The sequence below is a fragment of the Brassica napus genome, chromosome A9, assembly GCF_020379485.1.
Source record: "Brassica napus cultivar Da-Ae chromosome A9, Da-Ae, whole genome shotgun sequence".
NCBI lineage: Eukaryota > Viridiplantae > Streptophyta > Magnoliopsida > Brassicales > Brassicaceae > Brassica > Brassica napus.
Window position 1 is genome coordinate 24,416,088 of NC_063442.1, and position 22,496 is coordinate 24,438,583.

Genomic DNA, 22,496 nt, shown 5'->3' on the forward strand with positions numbered 1-22,496 from the left:
TTTTCATTTGGAACAATCAGTAAATGAAAATAATTATAACAAAAATACTAATCATACTCAGCCAAATAAGTATATATTTATATGGTTGGTATCATATTAAATTTACTATATACTTTTTTAAATGGATTCAAAACGAAAAGTCCATCAAATTAATTAATATTGGGCTTATAATTCATATAATTTAGATTTATTGACCATTGATTATCTATCATTTGTAAACTTGAAGTGGGCTTCAGACAAATAGTTTGACTAAGCCCGAAAAAATGAACCAGTTAAAGTCATGTCTTGATTAAAAACAAAACGAAAGCTTTAGCGAGAAAGAAGAGACCACAAAGTCATGTTTTTATTAAAAAAAAAAACAGTCCTGAATAATCCTTTCCACGAGAAAGAAGAGACCAGAAAGTGCTGTCTTTAAAAAAAAAAACAAAAGGTCTCTTCGTCCAAATCGACGATTCTGGAAACACCGAAGAAAATTATCAATCTTACAGATCGTATCAAGAAGGTCAAACGGTTAAGGATGGATGGAGAAGATAAAGGATCAAAGCTTCTGATTTTGATCTTTCAAACGTGCCTCCGCTTGACAATCGAAAAGGTTTTTTTTTTCAGATTATAGATTTCTAATATGATCAGATTTTTTTTTATGTGTCTCCTTTGTGATTGAAGCTGGCAATTTTTGATTACAGGACAACAATTGTAGATTAGAGATCCAGGAACATCGGTAATCACTGTCTTTTGCATGTTTATTTTAAAATAACTACGATTCTAAATCATATTAATTTAGTTTGGATTTTTTTTTGTCAACAGTTTGGAGTTTAAATCTCTGTCACATAAATATTTTATAAAGTGGGCTTTCAAGCAAATATCTTTTTGCCCATACGACGACTAACCATATTTTTTGGTAGGAAAAAAGGTTGTTAAGATAAAGACTAATACTACCAAATCTATTTCCTCCTGAATCAGTTTTGCGGATCAAAGTTATTAGGGTTCTTTGAATCAGCTTTGCGGATAAAAGATGGTTGAGTTCGTTTATGGTCTCATAAAGCATCTGACTCATACTTTATCACAGGTAAAAGGATGATCAAGATTTCAAAGTATTTCCTTACAATTTGTTCTTGATACTTTTAACAATACTATTTCACTATTTTGTTATAGATCGACACTACAATTACAAAGGAGATAAATTTTTACTATTACAAAGAGTCTAATTTGAGAGAATTTCTAGCTACCGTCCATAGACACTGCTATTCCCTTTCCATGTCAGGTAATTTAGCATCTCTGTTGCTTTTCAAATCGGTAAAGAATTAAAAAAGATACTGAAATGAGGTTATTTGTTGGTTGAATGGCCAGGAGTTGGCAAGGTGTGCTAAAGGATGAAGATACGTGTATTTTTTACACAATACTCTACATTCAGTAATCCAGTAGGGTGGAAAGCGTTTCCAGAGCACCTTTTTTTAATGATGAAGATAAGTTATTGTTTTGTTCAAGTATCTTAAACACTCGATGTTAGTAAACAGTATGTAAAAGACTTATAGATAAGTACTTCAACTTAGATGTTCCTCTTTGCTATATACAGGAATTATCTCGCAATATGCTACAAATACAACTTCTTTGCTGGGATGATATGACACAAAGTATGTAGTGATGGACATTGGACTCAGATCGTTCACAGAGGATAAAACACAAAGTAAGTAACACCTCTGACGCTTAGAAGTTAGATATGATAAGTATTAGTACTCTATGATGCTATTGCTCGATATTGACATAGACATTATAATAGAATTATATAGTTTCTATGCGGCATTTGATAGAAGAATAAACAACCATAGATGGTCACTCTGTAAAACGTAAATTGTAATTCAATGCTCAAAACTTTTCCTAAAGTTCCAGAGCATTTATTTTGTAGCGCAATCAAACACGTAAAGTTGTGAAATAAAATCAAGTCTCTTCATAAAAAACATCAATATATAGTCTTTAAACTTCTAAAATTAGAGATTTTGGAAAATCTCTTTAAAAACAATATTCTTGGTTTGTTTCTGAGGCTTTCCATCCTCGTCAACAATCAAGATTTTCAAACCTTTTTTGGATGTGACTCTCGATATAGCAACATAGAGTTGCCCGTGAGAAAAAACTGGTCTAGGTAGAAATATTCCAACTTCTGAGAGAGACTGTCCTTGACTTTTATTAATGGTAATAGCAAAGGCCACAGCAATTGGCAGTTGCCTTCTTCTCATCTTGAATGGCAACTTCTTGTCTGAAGGTGTAATAGACAATCTAGGAAGCAGTATAATTTTCCCAACTTGAGTTCCTGTAATAACTCTGGCCTTCACACAAAATTCATACATATCTATAATCTGCAACCTTGTCCCATTCATCAGTCCTCCATCATGATCAATATTTCTCAACAACATCACAGGGCATCCAATCTTCAACCGGAGATTATGATTTGGTAAACCTGATGCTTTGATAGTGTTGAGAAATTCTGGAGTGAGAGCCTGATCATTGACAGATCCTGTATCAGATGGATCAATGCTGTCCGAGCTTAAATAAATTCTTTCATCTCCTGCAATACAGACAACAATTTAGTTAATCATAACAATCAACCTACAAAATCTCTCGATTTAAAAAATAGAATAATTTAGGTACCTTCAAGTTCGTCTAACATATGCTGGTTGATCTGGTTCACATCCTCATTTGTAGGGCATAGAATAGCTCTTTCTTGAAAAAATTTGGGGTCTTTGTTCTGTTGTAGAGTTGTTGCATCTCCATATATTTCTTTGCTTATTGATGCTATTGGATCATCTGAATCTTTAATAAGAAACTCATCTGGAATAGTGATTAGTGCATCACCATCGTTAGGTTCACCAGCTAATCCATCTCCCACATCCAAAATCCATTGAGAAAACAGTTCCAATTCTCTTAACTCTTCGGTAGTCATATCAGTGGATAGCAGCCTCATATTCTTTGTTAGTTTCAGCACCTTGCAGTGTTTCCAGAGATATGATGAATTTAGAGACTCTAAGACTATTTCAGCCCTCGATGCACTGTGAATAACAGGCAATATTTGCCTAAAATCCCCACCAAAAACAACAACTTTTCCTGCAAATGGCTTCTTCTCTGCACTTCTCATAATGTCTGCTAGACTCCTATCCAATGACTCAAAACAGTGTCTACTCATCATTGGTGCTTCGTCCCAAATGATAAGAGATGCTTCTTTCACCAAATCAGCAGCATCTGTCCCTGGTGTAAGATTGCACAGAGAAAACTCATCAGGATTGATTGGTATACCGAATCTTGAATGTGCAGTTCTTCCTCCTTGTAACAGAAGTGAAGCAATACCACTTGAAGCAACATTCAAAACAATATCTCCTCTGGATCTAATAGCAGCAGATAATAACCTCCATAGAAACGTTTTTCCTGTTCCACCAAATCCATATACAAAGAAAACTCCTCCTTTTTTTTCTAAAACAGCATCCATGATCTCTTCATATATCTTCTTTTGCTCGTCCGTTAACTTTAAAAAGTCTGTATCGTGTGCATTTCTTAACACTTGTCGGTCATATCTCAGCTCATCCATTATCAACACGTTTTGAGAAGCATTAACATCGCGGGAGGGTTTTGGCATAGACTTCCAGTTACATAACGAAGTTCCATTACTTCTCAGAATCTTCTCAATCTCAATAAGGGCACCTTCTTTTTTTTCAGCATCAGTCAGACACAATCCTGTTTTTGAAAATAGCAAAAAAAAATAAGAACAGTATATATATATATATATAGTGTTAAAAAATAAGTATAATCGTATTGTTTAAGGTTACCTGGTCTGTTAAACTGGTTTCTTTGATTATACTGAACATCTTCGGAAAGAATCTCCCATGTCTCCTCCCAAACTCTTTCTGGTTTTGATAAACTATTTGACATAAGCATGACAGTAAAAGCATGTCGCATAGAGTAAGCAGAACTTGAGAAGCTTGACCTGATTAAATCATCTATATATTCTTGATCATCTGCTAATAAACCCCTTGCAAAACATGCCTCTTTATAAGAAGGGTAAAGGACATTTTTATATGTTTTGATGTCATCGAAGCAGGTTGGTCCTCGAACAATATTAAGCAGGACACGCAAATAATAAGCTTCTTCTATACTAATCGGTGCATAATTAATTCTCCCAATACTGAAACCTCTTTTTCTGTCTTTCCACTTCCTCTCCTTTTTGTCCCAAATAAATCTCGTAGGAATTTCTGCTAAAGTAAGCGTCCTAGCAGCACTAACCTTGTTCAGCTCAAACCAGCCTAAGAACATTGTGTTTCGAATCAACACACGACTTGTTACTTTCTCAAAAGTGTCGTCATCCTTGAATACAATTATTTGCTTTCCTGGCAAATGGAATGAAATCTTCTCCACTGGTATTGATCTGTAATGAATTGGAAACTTCAAAATTCTCCATGAACCTTCACATGCGGATACATATCTGAAATAAAAAAAGAGTGATCCATAAACAGAAAACCAAATTCTATAACTAAGTATATAAATGTATCAAATGCGAGATATCAATATACCTGCCCTTGAAAAAGTCTTTAATTTCATTTTTATTCTCTTCTTTTGCTTTCTGGTTGTTCACATTGTTCTCCAAATCTCCTTTTGTTGGCGGCTCAACAGTGATAGTCATCTTGTCCTGACCCTTATTGATATACTTGAATAAGTATTTGATAGACCCAGATTGATTGCACCACTCCACATTAATATGAGCTCTGTACCGAAGAGATAGTTCCTTGTTATAGGGTATCACATATCTGTTGTCGCACTTGAAACCATTTTTATCAACAAAACGATCATTATCCCGTCTCATATAAACTGGGAACCCTTCTTTGTTTACTGTCGTTCTGTCTACATGCGCTTTCGGAAACAGCTTAGAACACTTGCCATTCTCCATACACGGTGAATTCGGATTAACAATTCCACAAGGACCATGAATCATCGTGTCTTTCACCACTTCATAAAGCGCTGGCTCTTTGGATTTGTCTGGAATCTCTGCTGAAATTATCTTGTCAATGTGGTCAGTCGTAGGGAATTTAGAACTGGGATGCATGAATAACAATATATGAGCATGCGGTAGACCACGCTTTTGGAACTCAACAGTATACATAGCTGCATAATAAGATAAATAAAATCTTCAGTATATTACTTAAAAGTGTTAAAATGAAACATGATTGATTTAAAAAAAACTTACATGCAACAGTTTTTCCCAAGATCTCATTATCGGTTAAATCCTCCATTAGAGAATCTAACTTCATTTTGAATATTCGGCAAGCAATTTCTGGTCTATCCTCTGACTTCAATTTCCGTTCAGACAAATATCTAGTAATCTCCGGCCATTTTGGATTGCATGTAAATGTGATGAAAAGATCTGGAAAACCAAAATGTCTACAAATAGCCATTGCATCCAGATAGTTATTTTTCATGTACCTTGGACCTCCGGTAAAGGAAGCTGGCAGAATAAATCGGTTTCCTTGTTGACTCATATCTGTTCTGCCTTGGTTCTCAGCCTGCTTGATTGAGTCATAGCCGTCAGACCTCAAACATACTTGATTTTGCCTCAAATAACTCAATCTGTTAGTCTCAATGGTAGTGAATGCATCAACCAAAAATTGCTGGAACAATCTTTTTGAATGCAGCAGCGTTTGACACTCTCCATCTCTTTCAAACAGTCGATAGCAAAACCACTGTCTCATACTAATGTGATCCCTCTTTAGCTTCTCTGTAGCTGGTGTGGCTCTCTTTTTTATTCCCAGTCTGAAACCATCTTCGCCATAAGTAAAAATGAGCGGATACTGAAGTGCGAGATAAGACGGATGTATCTCACTTATTCTCTTAAGCCAACCAGTTTGTTTCTCTTGCAAAACAATATCACGCTTGTCCATCTCTAAATTAAAGTCACCAGGGATCAAACCAGCTACCTCTGACGCAGTTGGAGTATCATATGTCCTTCCATCTTTTTCACGATTGCTCACAATCCTCATATGGAACTTTGCAGCTCCTGAACTTCCAAAACGTTCCCTTGCAGACCGAAATTGCTTCACATAGGGATTAACATCGTCCAGCATATTTATAATAAGCTCGATAATTTTCTTCCTCAAATTATGCTTTTTTGCCTTGTCTGCAGCTTTCTTGTACTTACTGTAAACATAAATTGTAAAATTAATTCACCAAATAAAACCTTTTTATTAAAATAATCACTATTTCAATAAAGGTATAGGGGTTATACCTCATAACAGAATCTCTATCATCAACCTCTCTTTCATTGTCAACAATGTACAATTGTGAAAACTTTGCAGAATCACCTTCATCTGGTTTCATACTACCCATCAAGTGCATGTTTTCCTCATGTAGTTGAAACGGTTGAGGTCCATGTCCTTTTGGCATCGAGCGATCAACTTTTCCACCAAGAGAAGTAAAAGCAAAGAGCATATTAATTGCTCTTATATTTTCTTGGTAATACTTGCTCATGTCATCATCACCGAACAATAGTCTCTGTATAAGCAAGGGGCTTTCTTTTAAAAGAGGCAACTTAACTTGTCCCTGGCCACAACAAAGAGAGAAAACTGGCTTCTTCTTTGTTCTTTTCTTCCTTTCAAGGCGCTCACCATACCACATTTTGGCATTACAATAGTCACATTTGAAAGTAGGATTACCCTCGTCAACATACTCTACACAATATATAGACATGGATGTTCAATATCAGTAATACTTAACTCTTTAAAAATCATAATATTATAACTCTCACCAATTGTTTTTGTGATAGGTTGTGAATTCGGAGTTTTTTTGGTTTTCCCCTTGCTTTCGCAGATCTTTCTAATCCTTGACATCATAGATTCAATGTTTGCTTTCTCTGATACAGCATCTCTATATAAACATTTAACTGGTTCGGAATTATCCACGAGTTTATCACTTTCTTGACTGCTTAAGTCGTAAAATTGATCATCTCGTCCTTCAGATGGAACTGCAACATATAATTTCAATAAAAAAAAATATAATAATTGTTTGTTCATATATTACATGATTGAGTGGAGATATATACCTTCAGGGAAGCTGTTATCATCAATGTTATACCCAACATGTGATGGATATGTTACTTTGGAGTAATTATTTCCAGTTACAACCGTCTGCATTAGTTTAGGAGTAGACCTGGCATCATCTTTTCTTAACACACTGTTGCGTTGCTTAGTACCAGATTGTAACACTGTTTTTCTCTGTGCTATTTGATCATTCACTGGTTTCCATAAGACATATTTATTATTCAATCATTATGTAAAAGTTAACCAACTAAAAATTAACTGAAAGTAGCAACATATACCTCTCAAATCTCGGTAAAATTTGTTCCTCTTTGAAGGTGGATATTTTGTTGTATTTAGCTGATCTGCATACAAAAAATTGACAATTCTTTTACATACCAGAAAATTATGATTTATATATACACAACCAAAAGTATAAATTTTTCATAACCCTTACTTTCGCAGTGCATATATGTTCGATCCGACATATGACCAGCTGCTGACTGATATACATTTTGAACCTTACTCCCAGAAAAGTTTTGAAGATCTCCTAAGATCCTTCCAAATATTGAGGTCAATGGTATAGTGGTTCTAGATATGTCCATCCTTGTGTTAACTTTCACAGTTCCAGAATAAGCATTCAGATTTCTCTTTCTTTTATTAGAGTTATATCCAGAAGTAGACACCACTTCGATTCCAGCTTGTGTGTTGGTTGCTAAACATCATAAATAATAATATGTTGTTAATATAAATATAATGTGTATCACAAACTTTGGATTTAGTATATCTGATATAACGATTCTTACTAAACACTTTGTTGCGATTATTGATTCTCTTTGTAGCTGGAACATTAGATGTATTTGTTTTCTCTGTAAGGAAAAAAATAACAGAGATCAAATGATGTTTCAATATGAACACTGACTATCGTTCTTACTTTTGCAGGGAACATCTTGTGGAGGAGGGATAGATGTAGAGCGTTTCAGAGACCCGCCCAAATCCTTTTTCATAGGTAAGTTAGTCAAATCCCTTAAGACCCTGCCTGAAGATGATTGAAGTTTAGACATAGCAGTAGGTGTGTGCACTGCGTTAGCTTTTTCAGAATCATCAATACTGTTGCCTTCCATTGTTATATGTAATCGAGTGTTATCTCCTTCCATGTTAAATGGAAAAATGAACAATACAGGAAACACGACAGTATTAGGTTAGCTATGGCGTTTTTTTTGTTGTTTAGATTCTGTGTAGATGCTGTTTAGATTTACCATTAAATGGGAAATTAAAATATTATCAATATTCAATATTATGCTCGGCAATTCATAGATGTAGGATTATATGTTACGCACTTCTGTAATCTACATATAACAATATTGAATATAATATAATCTGCTAATCACATATTTGGATTTTACAGTTAGGATGTATGGCTAAACTTCAATATAAAAGAGGAGCAGCAAGACATGATACGCACACAAAAGGTATGAAACGAAAATCAAACTATACTATTAGAAATCGATTAGGAATGGGTAATATTATGGATAGTTAGGAGATTGGGAATGAATGCTGATTGATGATTGCTAAAAACTGCATTGGCACACTCTAAATATAAGTAATTGTTTTATAATTAACATCATTAAAAAATAGAATTTTTATTCATTTCAGAGATGCCAGATAAAATAAAAGGGTACAAAAAAGAAATTAAAAAAACAAATTAAAAGAAGCAAAAACATAAGCTGAATTAAAACGCAAAAAAGCAAAACCTAGATAAGATATGAAAATTCAGAATCAAATCAGCCACTTTCGTTAATCTTAAACACATTTGTGCATTGCTTCTTCCTTGAAGTAGTTGAATTCTGGTGCAGGGACTTGGTTCTTTTCCACAAAATATCTTTGAGACCCCAAACTTTCATGGCTTCGATTTTTTCAAGTCCAGAAGAATCGTTGTTTTCATCAACTGAAATGCCAAATCCATAAGATTTACCAACGATTTCCACAATCTCAGGTGGTAACATTGCTTGAATTTCAACCTGTTAAATATAGTTACACTAATTTTATTACCAGATAGTAAAAAATAAATATTCATTTTAGGTAGCTTCTAGAAAAAGTAATATATCACCTTCTCCAATAAGCCTTTCACGACTTTTGCTGCCGAAATTTTCACAATAGATGTTGCAACAGAGTCTAGAAGAGTGAATTTTGTCTCACCGGTCTGATCCTGCACAAGCAATTCTAACTTGTACCTGGATATAAAGGATCAGCAGAATATTTATATAATGACAATACGTTATAATTAATTATATGTTATGTAAGGTTTAAAAGAAAAAATATAACCTTGGTGTAACCTTTGTAACAATACGCTGACAAAATTCACACCACCAGCTTGGCACCTCTGGTTCATCAAATAAAATAGTTGGTTTGATAACCTTATTTTGGCAGTCAGCACAAGCATAATAATACCATCCATTAATGGTATCAACAGCATAAACAGAACAAATAACTCTGTAATTTCCACCCTACAAACAACACAAAATAAGGTTATAAAATTGATAATAAATAATAAATGATATTTCATAATGAAGCAAACCTTATCACAGTATTTCATCTCTTGAATTGTTCTGAATGGATATTGCGACCATTTCTGGCGCTTCTCATGGATCACAATCTTCTCATTTATATGTTGACACATTTCAACGGTGGTAGCATCACCCTGAAACCTAAAAGAAAATACAGCAACAATCAAATGGTGTAATGCAGTAAATACTGAATTTTATAATAGAATTAACTCACTTCTGTCTAAGTGCTTTAGCTTCTTTGATATCTGGATTGATCAACACCAATGTAGAATCAAATGCATTGGTTACTTTCCACTCTCCTGAAAGTCAAATAAAACATATATAAAAACGTTTTAACAAAGAGCTAACCAGACGCCAACTATAGGAATGTAAATAAAAATAAATAATATCTTTATACCTTTGTAGTTAAAGACTCTAGCAAATCTGATTAAACATATATCTCCACTGTTGGATTGTTTGACTTTTTGGGAAAAGATCTCAGCTGATTTACCGGTAATGCAACATTGGATGCGTTGGTTTCTAATATTTTAGTTTAAAAAAAAAATTAGATTTAACAATAATAGATAACATAATGTTTAAACTAAAGTAACTAAACTTACTTGATATCTCTTAGATTAAACTCCACTTTGGTCACTTCTTTTCTTTCAAATTTAACAATATTTTGACCACGAAAGTCTAAGACTTCGCCAATCACATCTGTTATGGAAAAAGATTTGTTATTTTACAGTTAATATAAATAGACAAAATTCAAAAAAATCAAGTGCGACAACAAAATATAACTTACCAATAAGAAAACGCTCATCACAGAAACCATTTTTAATGTTGTCAAAATCATGTAGATGGATGAACATATTGTTGCATGTGAGATTACCATCGGTAATTGAAGTTTGCTCCATGAACTCCATTTTGTAAACATGGTTGGTAGGTCGGTTAAGTCCAGATGCTGGACGTAATGTAAAGTTAGTAATAACTTTCCATTCTCCAACACCACATTGTCTCTCCACTCGTTGAAGTAGTTCTTGTTTGCAACTGGCATGGATTTTGACACCCTAACACATGTAAACAAAAAATATCTTTAATAATTAATATTTTCAAAAATACAACAGTATAATAATAGAGTGTTTGACTATATTTTCTCACATTTATGTCTGTTAACACCATCTCAAGAGAAGAACCAAATTGGTGACTGAATGAAATCCACGTATGAAGCACTTTCACCAAAACACTCCATGCAAATTTGATGGGAGAAACATCGCTTAAACTGCTGATTTTGAAAATGGTATCCATAAGAGAATATCACGTTAGAGAGCTCGGATATTTTGAATGGTTACATTCTGTTGTGTTTTGAGGTGATATTTATATAGCTGAATAATAAGCTAAATTTCAAGAATCGTAACCATATTAAATTAGTTAACAGTTTGGAATATTCTAGAGATATAAAACATTCTGAGATCTCTTTAAGTTACAACAAAAATATATTATTCTAGAAAATCGTTTATAAAGTTGTTTAACTGTCTTTAGATATGATATTTTAATTAGTTTGGATTAGATACCACTACACCTCCACATATTTTCCTAGTTTGTCGTTGTAAAGTTGTTAAGTTTAGATAAGATATTTTAATTTAGTTTGGATTTCACACCAGTGTTGCTTAGATATGGTGTACAATACAAAACGTTTTAAACATATAACAATCAAGAGATTGTTATCTATTTTAAAATTTGTGACTAAGTGACATATATATGTTTACAAAAAAAGAATATATGAAAAAATAGTTGCATCGACGATTTAGTTTGTATATGTGTGAAGATATGTTAACAATCTCATAAATATATAATCCATATTATTATTGAAAAGATTTTTAAAAATTTGTGTGTATATGATCGTTTCTACTACCATGGTCACGTGAAAGTTAAAAACATATTTCTAAGCATATTTAACAAAAAAAGAAAAATGTTACATCCAACTAATTGTAAATCCATGATCATATAATAATAAATTTATTTTTATTAAAAAGAGAACAAATTATAAGTTTATGATTCAAAAGCTCACTTTTATTTCTAAAAACAGAAGTTAAAAATAAACAAAGCAACATTTATAAGGTGTTGATTCAAAAGATCACACTTATTTTTCTAAACTAAAAAAACCACAAAGTAAATTGAACTTAATTCTTGATCTGCATCTACTCAACTGATTATTTCTCCATCTTGATACTTTTTCCGCGTTGCCTTTTCGATGTCGAGGTGTGTTCAGGAACATCATCTTTAAGCGCTTGGGATCGCTTAGAAGTTGGTGTTTTTAAAGTCTCAGAACTTTCCTCACCGTCAGTCAGGAGAGATATGTGCTGAAAAATCATAAGTACAGTTATTTATAGAATTTATAAGCAATCAATCATATAGGTTACTAATTTAATAAATAGAATAAAATACCTCATCCACAGTGAGGGTGGTATCAAGCGCAGACTTAGTCTCTGAATGTGAAGCAACCATTAGCATATTGCTGATAGACCAAACCTTTGCAACTTTGTAACTTTTAGATCCATAAGCAACATTGTTCTTTTCAATGATAACACCAAACTTATATGTCTTTCCGATAACATCTCTAAGTGACTGGGGCAACATCTCTGGATCTTCAATCTAGAGAAACAATCACGAAATTAGTGCTGTCAATTATGAGAATAGCATAAATATACATTACAATTATGATTTAGAATTTACCTCGTTCAATGATCCTTTAAGGATTTTTTCAGCACTTTCTACTATAATTCCATTTGCAATGGAATCAAGAAGCATGAATTTGGTGGTTCCTGTATCGTCCTTTAGCAGCAGGTGAACCTTAAATCTTAAAAATCAAAAGACAGTTATAGAATGAGTTTACAAAGGACACGATTAATCAAATATTAATGACGCAAAGAAATATATTCACATACTTAGGGGTCACATTAGTAACATTGTCATTGCATTTTTCACACCAAAACAGAGGGGATGCCAATTCCTTCCCAGATGTGATGTATCTTTGATTAACTTTATAAGTTTTAGTGTTGCATATGTCACATCCAAAGTAATACCAACCGAAATCGGTATCTACAGCATAGATTGTACACACAACCTTGCATTTCCCAATCTGAGAAGAATATATAGATTAAAAAACCAAAAAAAAAATAGTTATGAAACCTTAAAATAATTAAAATCAGAGCAAAAAAACAAACCTGTGTAGAAGTCAATAATTCGGCCACGGTTTTATCATCATACTGATCCCAGGTTTCAATTTTGATCACCTTAGTCTCGTGACGAGCCATCTGATTGTTAGGATCGTTGGATTCAACAATTGACATGTTTGCTGTATCACACTTAAACCTGGCCATGTCATTGTTAATTAAAATTTTATTTTAAAATGGTAAGTCATAAAATCTAAAAGAGCTACGTAAAAACGTTAAAGAGTACAAAATAACTAACATTTCTTTCAATGCAGCACTCTCCTCTATTGGTGGATTGATCAATAACTGAGAGGTATCAAAAGCATTTGAAATTTGGAGTTTACCTAAAGCAGATATATATATATATCATTATTTAATAATAAGATAAAAAAGATTAACTTAATTTATTTAAGAACAGTAAAGGATATTTACTTCTAAATGATCCAATTTTTACAAATCGGATCAAACATACAACCACTCCCAATTGTGCATCTTCTATATATGATTCCAAAGTATCAGCAAAGTTCCCCCAAAGACAACATGGTATGCGTTCATCACTACAAATAAATAGAAAATAGTTAAGTCAAAAATCTTTACGAATCATTAACTATAAAATGTAAACAATTTCATAGGTTATAACTTACTTTATGTCTCTGAGAGTGAATTCGATCTTCTTTTTCTCTTTCCCATTACTACATTGGAGAGTTAACTTTTCTCCAATATCTATGGCTTGCCCCACAACATCTAGATAATACAAAACAAACAATATATTAATAAACAATAACTAAACATACTACAATAAAAAAAAAACGTTTTAAAAATATACCAATTAAGAGATTGTTGTCTAGCTGTCCACTCAATATAGTTTCAAACTCAACTAAATCCAGAAACATATCGATATTATTGTATTCGTATGGTTCAATTGAGGTGAACTTCATGAACGACAGCTTATAAGGATGATTGGTAGGTCGGTATCCACCTCCTGCTGGAGTTATCACAAAATTTTCTAGATTTTTCCATTCACCCACACGACAATCCGCACCCAAACTAAGCAAGTAGTTTTTTTTGCAAGATGCTTGAATTTTGTTTCCCTAAAATAATGAAAAACAGAGTTTTATTTAGTAAAACTGTTTTATCATAATTTGTGTATCGTTGGTTTAATATTATATATTATTCTATCAAAAGCAGATCAAAATCATTTACCTTCTTGTCAGCAAAAATGATTTCCATGGTTTCACCGTATTCACTGTGTTGTTTCCAGGTATGAAGGACCTTGACTTGGACCCACCATTCAGGCTTGTACGGCCTGATATCGGACAGGTAAGAGAGCTTTGGTGTAGCTTTCATTTTCGAGAAGGTTTGTTTTTTTACTACGGTGTAAGGTTGGGTATGAACAGTATTAGTTTATATAGGAAAGAGTGGAAACAATCACGCCAAGGCAGAATTTGGGTTAGTTATAATACGAAATATACTTATCTTTTGATTCTGCCAATATGTTGAGATTTTGTTCGGAGAATATACTTTCATAATATAAATTAGTTGTTATTGTGCGAATTTTCCAAGATACCGCGCCATTTAATTAAGGACAAAATTAGTTTACTATCATTAAATAATAAATATCCATGAATCGTGGAAATTAGTTTACTATCATTAAATAATAAATATCCATGAATCGTGGAACATCAATCAATATCTTTATTATCATTAATAATAAATATGCAGTGGCAGTCTACTGTAAATACTTTTAAAGTCCAAGGGGATATCAAAAAAAGGGCTGCTGTTTTAATTGTATTGATTATATTATTCTGTTAGCAATGGACTTACATCTAGGCTGGGCATTTCAGTTTATTTATAGATTCAGTTTGGGTTTCGCTCGGTTTGATTTATTTAGGTCTAAAAAACTATAATCAAAGTCAATCCAAATTAGTTTGGTTTATATTCGATTTGGTTTAGTTGGTTTGTTTTTAATTTGGGTGGGTTTGTTTGTATTTATTCAGTTCAATCAAATTATTTTTGTTGGTTTTGTTTTAGTTCAGTTGTAAAAATGTAATTTATAAAAACATAGAAAAACATCAATTCACACAAAATCATTATTATCTTCGTATTTAAACGTAAAGCCAAAAATTACAATAAAAATGTAGAATATATAATCCCAATAATTTTATGTTATTATCTTCAAACCTGATATAAATACCATATGTAATTTTTCGGTTTTGATATTAATGTATAAAATTCATATTCTTTTATTTTATTATTACTTGTGTTTATTCTATTCATTTAAAACTAAAATGTATAAATTATATTTAATTATTTAGGTTAAATGTAAAATATATTAAATCTTAATACTATAAGTATATTTAAGTAATCTAATTAAAAACACTTCGGTTTTTTTGGTTCAGTTCGGTTAAAACATAACCAAATCAAACTATTTGGGTTGATAAATCTTGAACCAAATGGTTTAAATATATACTTTGGTTTGGGTTCGGATGTGTCTATTTGGTTTGGTCTGGTTCGGTTTTTTTCCCACCCCTACTTACCACCATGTTTTCAGCTCATTACTCCACTACATATTTAATATATCCATCTACTTTATATTAATCTATGGAAAGAATACTTTCTCACTGCCTTTTTAACATTATGGCATCGTTTGAGTAAGAGAGAAGATAACCAATCCTCGTGAAACTCTCTTTCTCTCTCCCTTCCAAACCAAACGAATTGAAAAGGCAGTGAAAAGTACTATTTTCATAGGTTAATATATAAAGTAGATGGACTTATTAAATAGAAATTATCCTCATGAAACTCTCTTTCTCTCTTCCTTCCAAATCAAACACAAAGTGCTGATACCATTCCCAAATATGTTCTTCCTCCTATCAAAAATACACGGAGGCCTCACAAGAAGATGAAGAATATCAATCTCCCTCTTCAATTTGCCAACACTGGTTCATGTCTCGAATTAGAACCGAAGGTTCCCTTAAACGATTCCAATGGGTCCAATAACATCACATACGGTTTAAAGCTATGTCAGAACGTCAAGGACGAAGATGCAAGTGATGCGAAACTAGTTCTAATAGAGCAGCTTATATATGATGCAAAGTTTGAGGAAAAATCTGGAGTCGCTCGCTGATGATCCTACGTTGGAGGATTCCGAGAGCCTTCACGTGGAGGGTTTTGGAGCTGCAATGATGGCTGGATATGGGTGGAAGACAGGAAGGGAATATGCAAGAACACTAAAGAGGATGTTAAGGTTAAGGAGTACAAAAGGTGGACTGCTAAGGAAAGCTTAGGTCTCGATCTTGATAAATCTAAAGTTGTGGATATGAAGGCTAAAGTGAAAGAAATTGTCAAAATTGATAATGGTGGAGATATCTTTTCTGTTTTAGGGTCAAACTGCAATTGTGGAACTTGTGTCGGCTGGCTCTGAAAGCAAGGGTGTCGAGCACACCATCTCTAAATCTCGACTCCGACTTCAATGTTTCGGCTTCTCTTCATTTCATGCTCCAAATGACTTCATAATCTCTAGAAAGCTCTAAAACGTACATGAACCTGTAATGACCCTAAAACAGACTTGAAATGCATAATTAAGATTCTAAAACTAGACTTACACCATAGTTAAAATCCCAAAAACAAAGCATATCAGAGAGAACAAGTGAAGATAAATTTATCTTAATCTTCTTGTTCCTAATGTAATGATAAATTAGGTGCAACTTCATGGTTTGAGGAAATAGTGGAAGTGTGAAACTTTGTGTTAGTTGAGTTCATAGAGGCTTCAGTGTTTGTCTTCTAGTACGTACATACCTGGTATGGTACTATTTTATGCGTTTTATTGATACACCATGGATTTTACCACTTTTATGCCATGGTATATGATTATTTTAGAGTCTATTATATGGGCTTGGAGTATTTTTTTTAGAGTGTTTTTAGGTTCATATATGTTTTGGAGAACTTTGATGATTTTGGAGCCTTTTGAGGTGCAGAACTGCACATACACATCATATGTTTAGCTATGGATGGAGATCTTCCTACGGTATGATTGAGCTGATCTTTTCACACAAGATAGAGATTTGATCAAAGTTTCCAATGCCACCGGTTTGAGGCCAATAAGCATCCTATGGCAGAATTTATACTTGTTTTACTGAAGAGTGGTGTGTATGTGTCGTGAGAGGAAGCTGTCGAGGAGATGAATGAATGTCGATAAACAACACAACCTTGGTGTCGATCGATGCTGATGCCAGAACGCGGGCCAAGTCGATTTCATGACCGATTTAAGTCCATAATCAACCACAAATTACCAGAATGCCCCTAAACGACTCTAAACCCTATTTATGTGTGTGTGTGTTTAAGCCATTGTTGACGGCTACATTTTCTACGCTCTATTCTATTCATTGTTATTAGTTTTAAGGTTGGAGAGAAGAGAGGAAATCTTTCAGAGTCCTCTTGGAACTCCATTAGTTTTGGTTTTATATTGATTTCTATTTTATATATATTCATTTATAATTTATGTGACAACTATCATGTCTGAATAGATCCTCTGTTAGGTTTATGAATTTCATGAGATTAATGTCAAATTGATAATCTATTAGGATTGCTAGGATTGTTTGTAGATCTGTACACCAGGGTAGTTTGTAATACTAGGATATGGAAGAGTTGAAAAAGTACGAGAGTGTCACTGATTATTTGAACCTAGAATCATAGGACACTTGAGAAGCACGAGAGTGTAATCAATTAATTAACGGAACCTGAACTCTGCTGGATTAAATACCTAGGCGCATACGAGAGTTGGTCTAGGGTTTAGTTGAACATTATCGATATGTGTGTTAATGCTTGTCTAAAGAAGTGTCGGTCGACAATCAACCGGTTGTATCAACCGACACTCTTCCTGATTTCGCATACAAGAGTTGGAATCACATGATTTAGACATCTGATTTGTAATTGCATGTGAGATTTTTGTTTTGAATCTCTTGATTGATAGATCCACTAAGTATAGGACCAATCATGCCATCAAACAAACAACTCTTTTATTTATTTTTCTTCTATTTACTGGTTTATATTATTTGACCTAGGTTGATCTGAAAATCAAATCTATTGTTCGAAAGATAAAGTCTTTGTAGATTCGATCATCAAGTACTACATCGAACTTTTTATTTGAGAGACTAAGTTGATGGTTAATTTGAGCATATCATCCATCTGTAACCTTTGTGGTCTGAATGTTGATGAATTTTATTCAAAAGATAAGCGCATTTTAGATCGAATTTGTATGAACAAACATGGTGATGCGTAGAGTTGTCAGACGGGTTGACCCGCATCCACATGGACAGTCCCGCGGCGGGTCCATCCGGTCACCAGACCGTGCGGGTTTGTCCGCGGCGGGTTGCGGCCTGAATCCTCTTGTCCAAGCCCACCCCGCTAAAATCACCTTGTTTGCGGGTCAACCCGCGGGTTACCTGCACAAACATGATGGAATTTACATTTTTAAATTACACTTTATTCTTTAAGGCTCGAGAGATACACACAAACATTAAGCAACCGAACATTAATCAGACAACACAATTTAGTTTTGAACTTACACACAAGTATTGTTTTAGTTGGTTTCTATTAGTGACAACGCAATTAGTGAAAGTTTTAGTTAGCTGCTTTCTATGTTGAAAGCATAAGCATATGTTTATAATATAGTTGCAGTATCCCAAAGTTTAAAAAAGTTGCAGTTTACCAAAGATTAACAATTCTTTAGCCAAGAACATAGAACATCGTATATACTTTGTTATCAGTCCATATTTCACACAACAAAAACTTCACAAGCAGACAAAATTCTTTCAGATCAAAGAAGGCGTGGACATTTAGGTTTTTAGTTAGTTAATGATTTAGTAGTTAATTAATTAGTAAATATTAAGGAGTCAAAGACTCCAGTTAGTACAAAAGCTTTCAGTCATAAAGTTTCAATCCAGTTCCACACAACAAAAACTTCAGAAGCAAACAAAATTCTTACTAAGAACTAAGCCAAAGCAAACTTATAAAACAAGTCAAGAATCTCCTTCCAAGCCTTCATCATCAAACATAAGACATTACAGTCAAGAGCAGAGACTCACATTGTATCTGTGACGTTTTTCAGCACCAACATCCTCTGTTCCAGAGAAAACTCTTCCCTTTCACTTCATCTACGATTAATCAATAGCGATGAGCTCCCTTTACACAAACAAAGAAAAATGAACTCCAATATCAATGAAACCAGTTATAGAATTATTTTAGAAAAAATGAACTATCTTTAAAAACATAAGGCAAAAACAGCATAAAAGGAAGCTTGAAGAATACATAAGAGAAAATGCAAGAACCAAGTTAAATCTGGAAGGGGGCAAGAGACAAACAAACAAGCTGAGAAGAATGTAGTTGAAGTGAATAAGTGACAGTTGAAAGAACACATAGAAAGTACATAAAGGGAGACATGGAGAGATCAAGTGATAGAAGCATAGAAGAGAGAGTACCAGCTTAATTGTGCTTGCAACAGCTTAGCATTGATGACCATGTTGTTTTTGTTGCTTGATTGTTCTGTATTGGGGAGCTGTGACTGGAAAAAGGGTTTGGGTGGTTCAGAATCTCAACGTTTGTTTGGTTTAGTCCAAGCAGTTGGCGGAACGGTGACAAATTCTTGTGGTTTTGGCTGAAAAGAAGCTTCAACGTTGCTGCTATTTGGGTTCATCATGGTGTTTTCTTTGAAGTAGCAGTGAGGAGATGATACCGCACCTGTGAAATAAGCTTCTTTGAGATCAAACACAATACTTGAATCAAATTACAAAGATGGAAACAACAAGTCAAACCTTCAACATATGGAATCAAAGAAAACAGATACTTTGTAACAATTTGTCTCCTACAAAGTGATGAAGTGAGCAAAATCTCCATCGAAGGCTTGAAATCACTGACCTTTTCGTATCCCTTCTCTCTCCAGGACATGCAGTAGCTCAAACATGAATTTCATGGAAGTTGATCGCGAAGAAGACAGAGAAGACGAAGGATCGAGACTTTCATTGCGGTCAACCCGCGAACCCGCTAACCCGTGACGGGTTACACCCAACCAACCCGCAAACCGCATGGGTTCAACCCGCGAGACCCGCTAATTCATGGACAGCTTTTTACTTGTCCAGACCCGCCCCGTGATGGGCCTAAATGGGTCGAACCCGCGGGCCACGGGTTGGGCTGACATCTCTAGTGATGCGTTTGGTTGTAACTTGGAATTTTGCTAGATGTAGAATAAGTTGTTACTCACTCCCACCATGTAGACTCATATTTATTATCTACATTTTATAAGATTTTATTAGAATGGTAATGGTGTCTACTGAGTACTGACAATGACCTTTACCTGAAGCGACTTAGGACTGTATGATCACGAAACAAAATATATACTAAACAAAATTCTTTTTTCTCATAGAGTCTTATTTGACAAAAAAATGCAATCTAACCCTAAATACTAGTTTGTACGGCTGTAAACTATCCAAGTTCAGGTTGTGAAGAATGTGATGGGAACACAAAGAACATATCTACGTAACTCAAACAATTCAAGATTCTGATCCTAATCTTCAATATATATAAATGGATGGAACAAAAATAAAGCTCATCCTTTGTAAATTTAATTGTAACACTTTTTATACTATGACAAAGACAGTTGTATCTCTATCTGGACGGGTTAGCATGGGTGTAGAGTCAGTGCGACTGCCCTCAGGGCCCATTCCGAATTATTATTATTTTTATTGATATATACTGTAAATTTAAATTTATATAGTATTAAAAATGTGAGTACAAAAATTTAATTAAAAATCCAAGTAAAAACAAACATATTAGTTCATTTATGTAAAAGTAATTTTAATAATATTTTTAAAAATATTAAAAATTAATTATTATAAGGTTTAAAGTTTTTTCTTTTTTTCCCAAAGGTTTCATAGTGTTGGCTGGCCTGATCTCGCAGACTAAAACAAGTAACCGAGTCTGCCAAATGCGAGCTGCCGACCCGCTTTAGTTTTTGGACCCAATTACTAATCCAATGAAGGGTCCATTATGATTGAACCCGTTTAGTTTTGGATTCATAAAGGCCCAAATTTTAATCCAATGAAGACAAAATAAGAAAGCAAAGACTGGTGGTTGCGTGAAGCGGTGGAGTGGAGGAGGCACACAGGTTAAACAAGAGGAGCGGATTTGAGACTTTTGAGTTGTTCTTCAGGTTTTACTTAGTGAGAACATCATCAAATCTTTATCCGAAGAATAATCGTGATGGCGATCTCCAAAGTTAGATTGAAAGCTTGGTTCGATAAGAAAATCACCGAACCTCTTGTCCAGATCCTGCGCAGGTTTTGTTCTACTCTCATCATAAATCGTATCTTAGAGTTGGTTACTTGAGAGGTGGAATCAAAATAGATTAGTTGATCAGTCTTTGGTTTCTTATTTGCTACACTATAAATACCAAATCGAACAGTTACGTGAAATAGTTAATGTTGTAAGAAAGTAAACCAAGCTTGTTGTTTTTCCCTTTTTTGGGGTATCTTTAGAGGTGCTGAGCCAAAGCAGCTGTCTTTCTCTGCGGCACTGGGCGTTACCATTGGAGTATTTCCAATCTGTGGTGCCTTCTTCTACCCACTTCTCATTAGATAATTTATATAGTGTTTGTGGTCTAAAAGTAAGATGGGGTCTTTGCGGTATTTAATAGGTGTTACGGTGTTGCTATGTGGAGTAGCTATTGCGTTGCTTGGATCTCTTTGTCATGCTCCAACTGTCATGTTGTTCAACTTCATTGCCACTCCTATTGAACTAAGGTAACACCATATATTAAAGAGAAGTTAAAGCACTGCTTTCTATTAGTCCTTTTATGTGTAATTTTGGTTTACATGTTTTTCCACATTGAAGTCTTATGGTGCCTTTCTTACGGCTTGGCGAAAAGCTAACCGGTGGACCACATTTTCCTCTAACCTCCGATGCCCTAAAGAAGGTTTTCACAGGCCAAGCTTCCAGAGAAGTCTTTTTAAGCATTGGTAATGCGGTAAGGTTCTTCTAGTGTTAAGCTAAGTGGTGCAGATTTTGGATATATCGAATTCAAAGCTGCTTAAACATGAACCTATTTTTTTTCTTTTTTGCAGCTACTAGGGTGGCTCATAGCGACTCCATTTGTGATCGTTGGACTGTACATCCTGTTTCTACCATGTTTCAAAATCCTTGTCCGTAAATTTAGCTCTGTTTCTCCGACCGCAAAGTCACCCATCAGTATGCACTCAGACTTCAAGTCGAAGTAAAGGGTCGCTTAAGTCAACAGAGACCAAGAACCTCACATCTCCTCTACCGCTCTATATCAGTACTTAACACCAAGGTTTTTGGTTGTTTCCAAGAATCTTGAGGTTGTGTTGTGCTATGTTTATGTGATATGTTGTCTATATGTGAATCAATTATTAGACTAGAACTGAAATAGCTTTATATTAATGATATAGGTACACGAACATGGGATGTCTGCCCATATAAAAATAAACCTTTAAACATCTTTTATGTTTTTTTAGATATAAGAAAACAAACAAAAAAAGAAAAAAAAAACAATCTGGTATGTGTCTCCATTTGGTTGCCAAGCAAGGACATGAAGTCGACAAGTTGGTGATGGCTTTGTGGGTAAGGGCCACAAAAGAAGAAGAATCTGTGGACTATGATCGGTGTAACGTTTTGCCTTT

The 22,496-nt window shown here is 34.1% G+C and overlaps 2 protein-coding genes and 2 long non-coding RNA genes across 9 annotated transcripts; 2 read left to right on the forward strand and 2 right to left on the reverse strand.

Annotated features, from left to right (window-relative positions):
* Positions 1-314: 314 nt before the first annotated feature.
* LOC106421123 lies at positions 315-14,290 on the forward strand. 5 transcript variants are annotated; one of them, XR_007315987.1, is made up of 9 exons: positions 315-592; positions 684-718; positions 805-898; positions 976-1,066; positions 1,153-1,261; positions 1,348-1,684; positions 7,989-8,055; positions 8,455-8,518; positions 8,903-9,127. It is a non-coding gene; the product is annotated as an uncharacterized LOC106421123 (long non-coding RNA). The 5 variants fall into 5 exon arrangements; XR_007315985.1 differs by lacking the exon at positions 805-898 and adding an exon at positions 14,069-14,290 and having other exon boundaries at positions 317-592; positions 961-1,066; positions 8,903-9,042; XR_007315986.1 differs by lacking the exon at positions 805-898 and adding an exon at positions 9,129-11,676 and having other exon boundaries at positions 317-592; positions 961-1,066; positions 8,903-9,042.
* On the reverse strand, positions 1,707-7,504 carry LOC106421114. The gene is made up of 6 exons (XM_013861957.3): positions 6,260-7,504; positions 5,225-6,171; positions 4,554-5,142; positions 3,813-4,513; positions 2,644-3,720; positions 1,707-2,560 (listed from the first exon to the last, which is right to left on the reverse strand). Exons 1-6 carry the CDS (start codon positions 6,718-6,720, stop codon positions 1,986-1,988), a joined length of 4,350 nt encoding a protein of 1,449 aa, XP_013717411.2. The 5' UTR covers positions 6,721-7,504; the 3' UTR covers positions 1,707-1,985.
* Positions 14,291-17,999: 3,709 nt separating the features above from the next.
* On the reverse strand, positions 18,000-20,031 carry LOC106421208. 2 transcript variants are annotated; one of them, XR_007315988.1, is made up of 4 exons: positions 19,720-20,031; positions 19,284-19,542; positions 18,891-18,987; positions 18,000-18,248 (listed from the first exon to the last, which is right to left on the reverse strand). It is a non-coding gene; the product is annotated as an uncharacterized LOC106421208 (long non-coding RNA). The 2 variants fall into 2 exon arrangements; XR_002654210.2 differs by having other exon boundaries at positions 19,617-20,031.
* Positions 20,032-20,895: 864 nt separating this feature from the next.
* Positions 20,896-22,315, forward strand: BNAA09G23610D. The gene is made up of 5 exons (XM_013862060.3): positions 20,896-21,137; positions 21,336-21,406; positions 21,494-21,599; positions 21,691-21,823; positions 21,921-22,315. The coding sequence occupies exons 1-5, from the start codon at positions 21,061-21,063 to the stop codon at positions 22,071-22,073; spliced, it is 540 nt and encodes a 179-aa protein (XP_013717514.1). The 5' UTR covers positions 20,896-21,060; the 3' UTR covers positions 22,074-22,315.
* Positions 22,316-22,496: the final 181 nt, after the last annotated feature.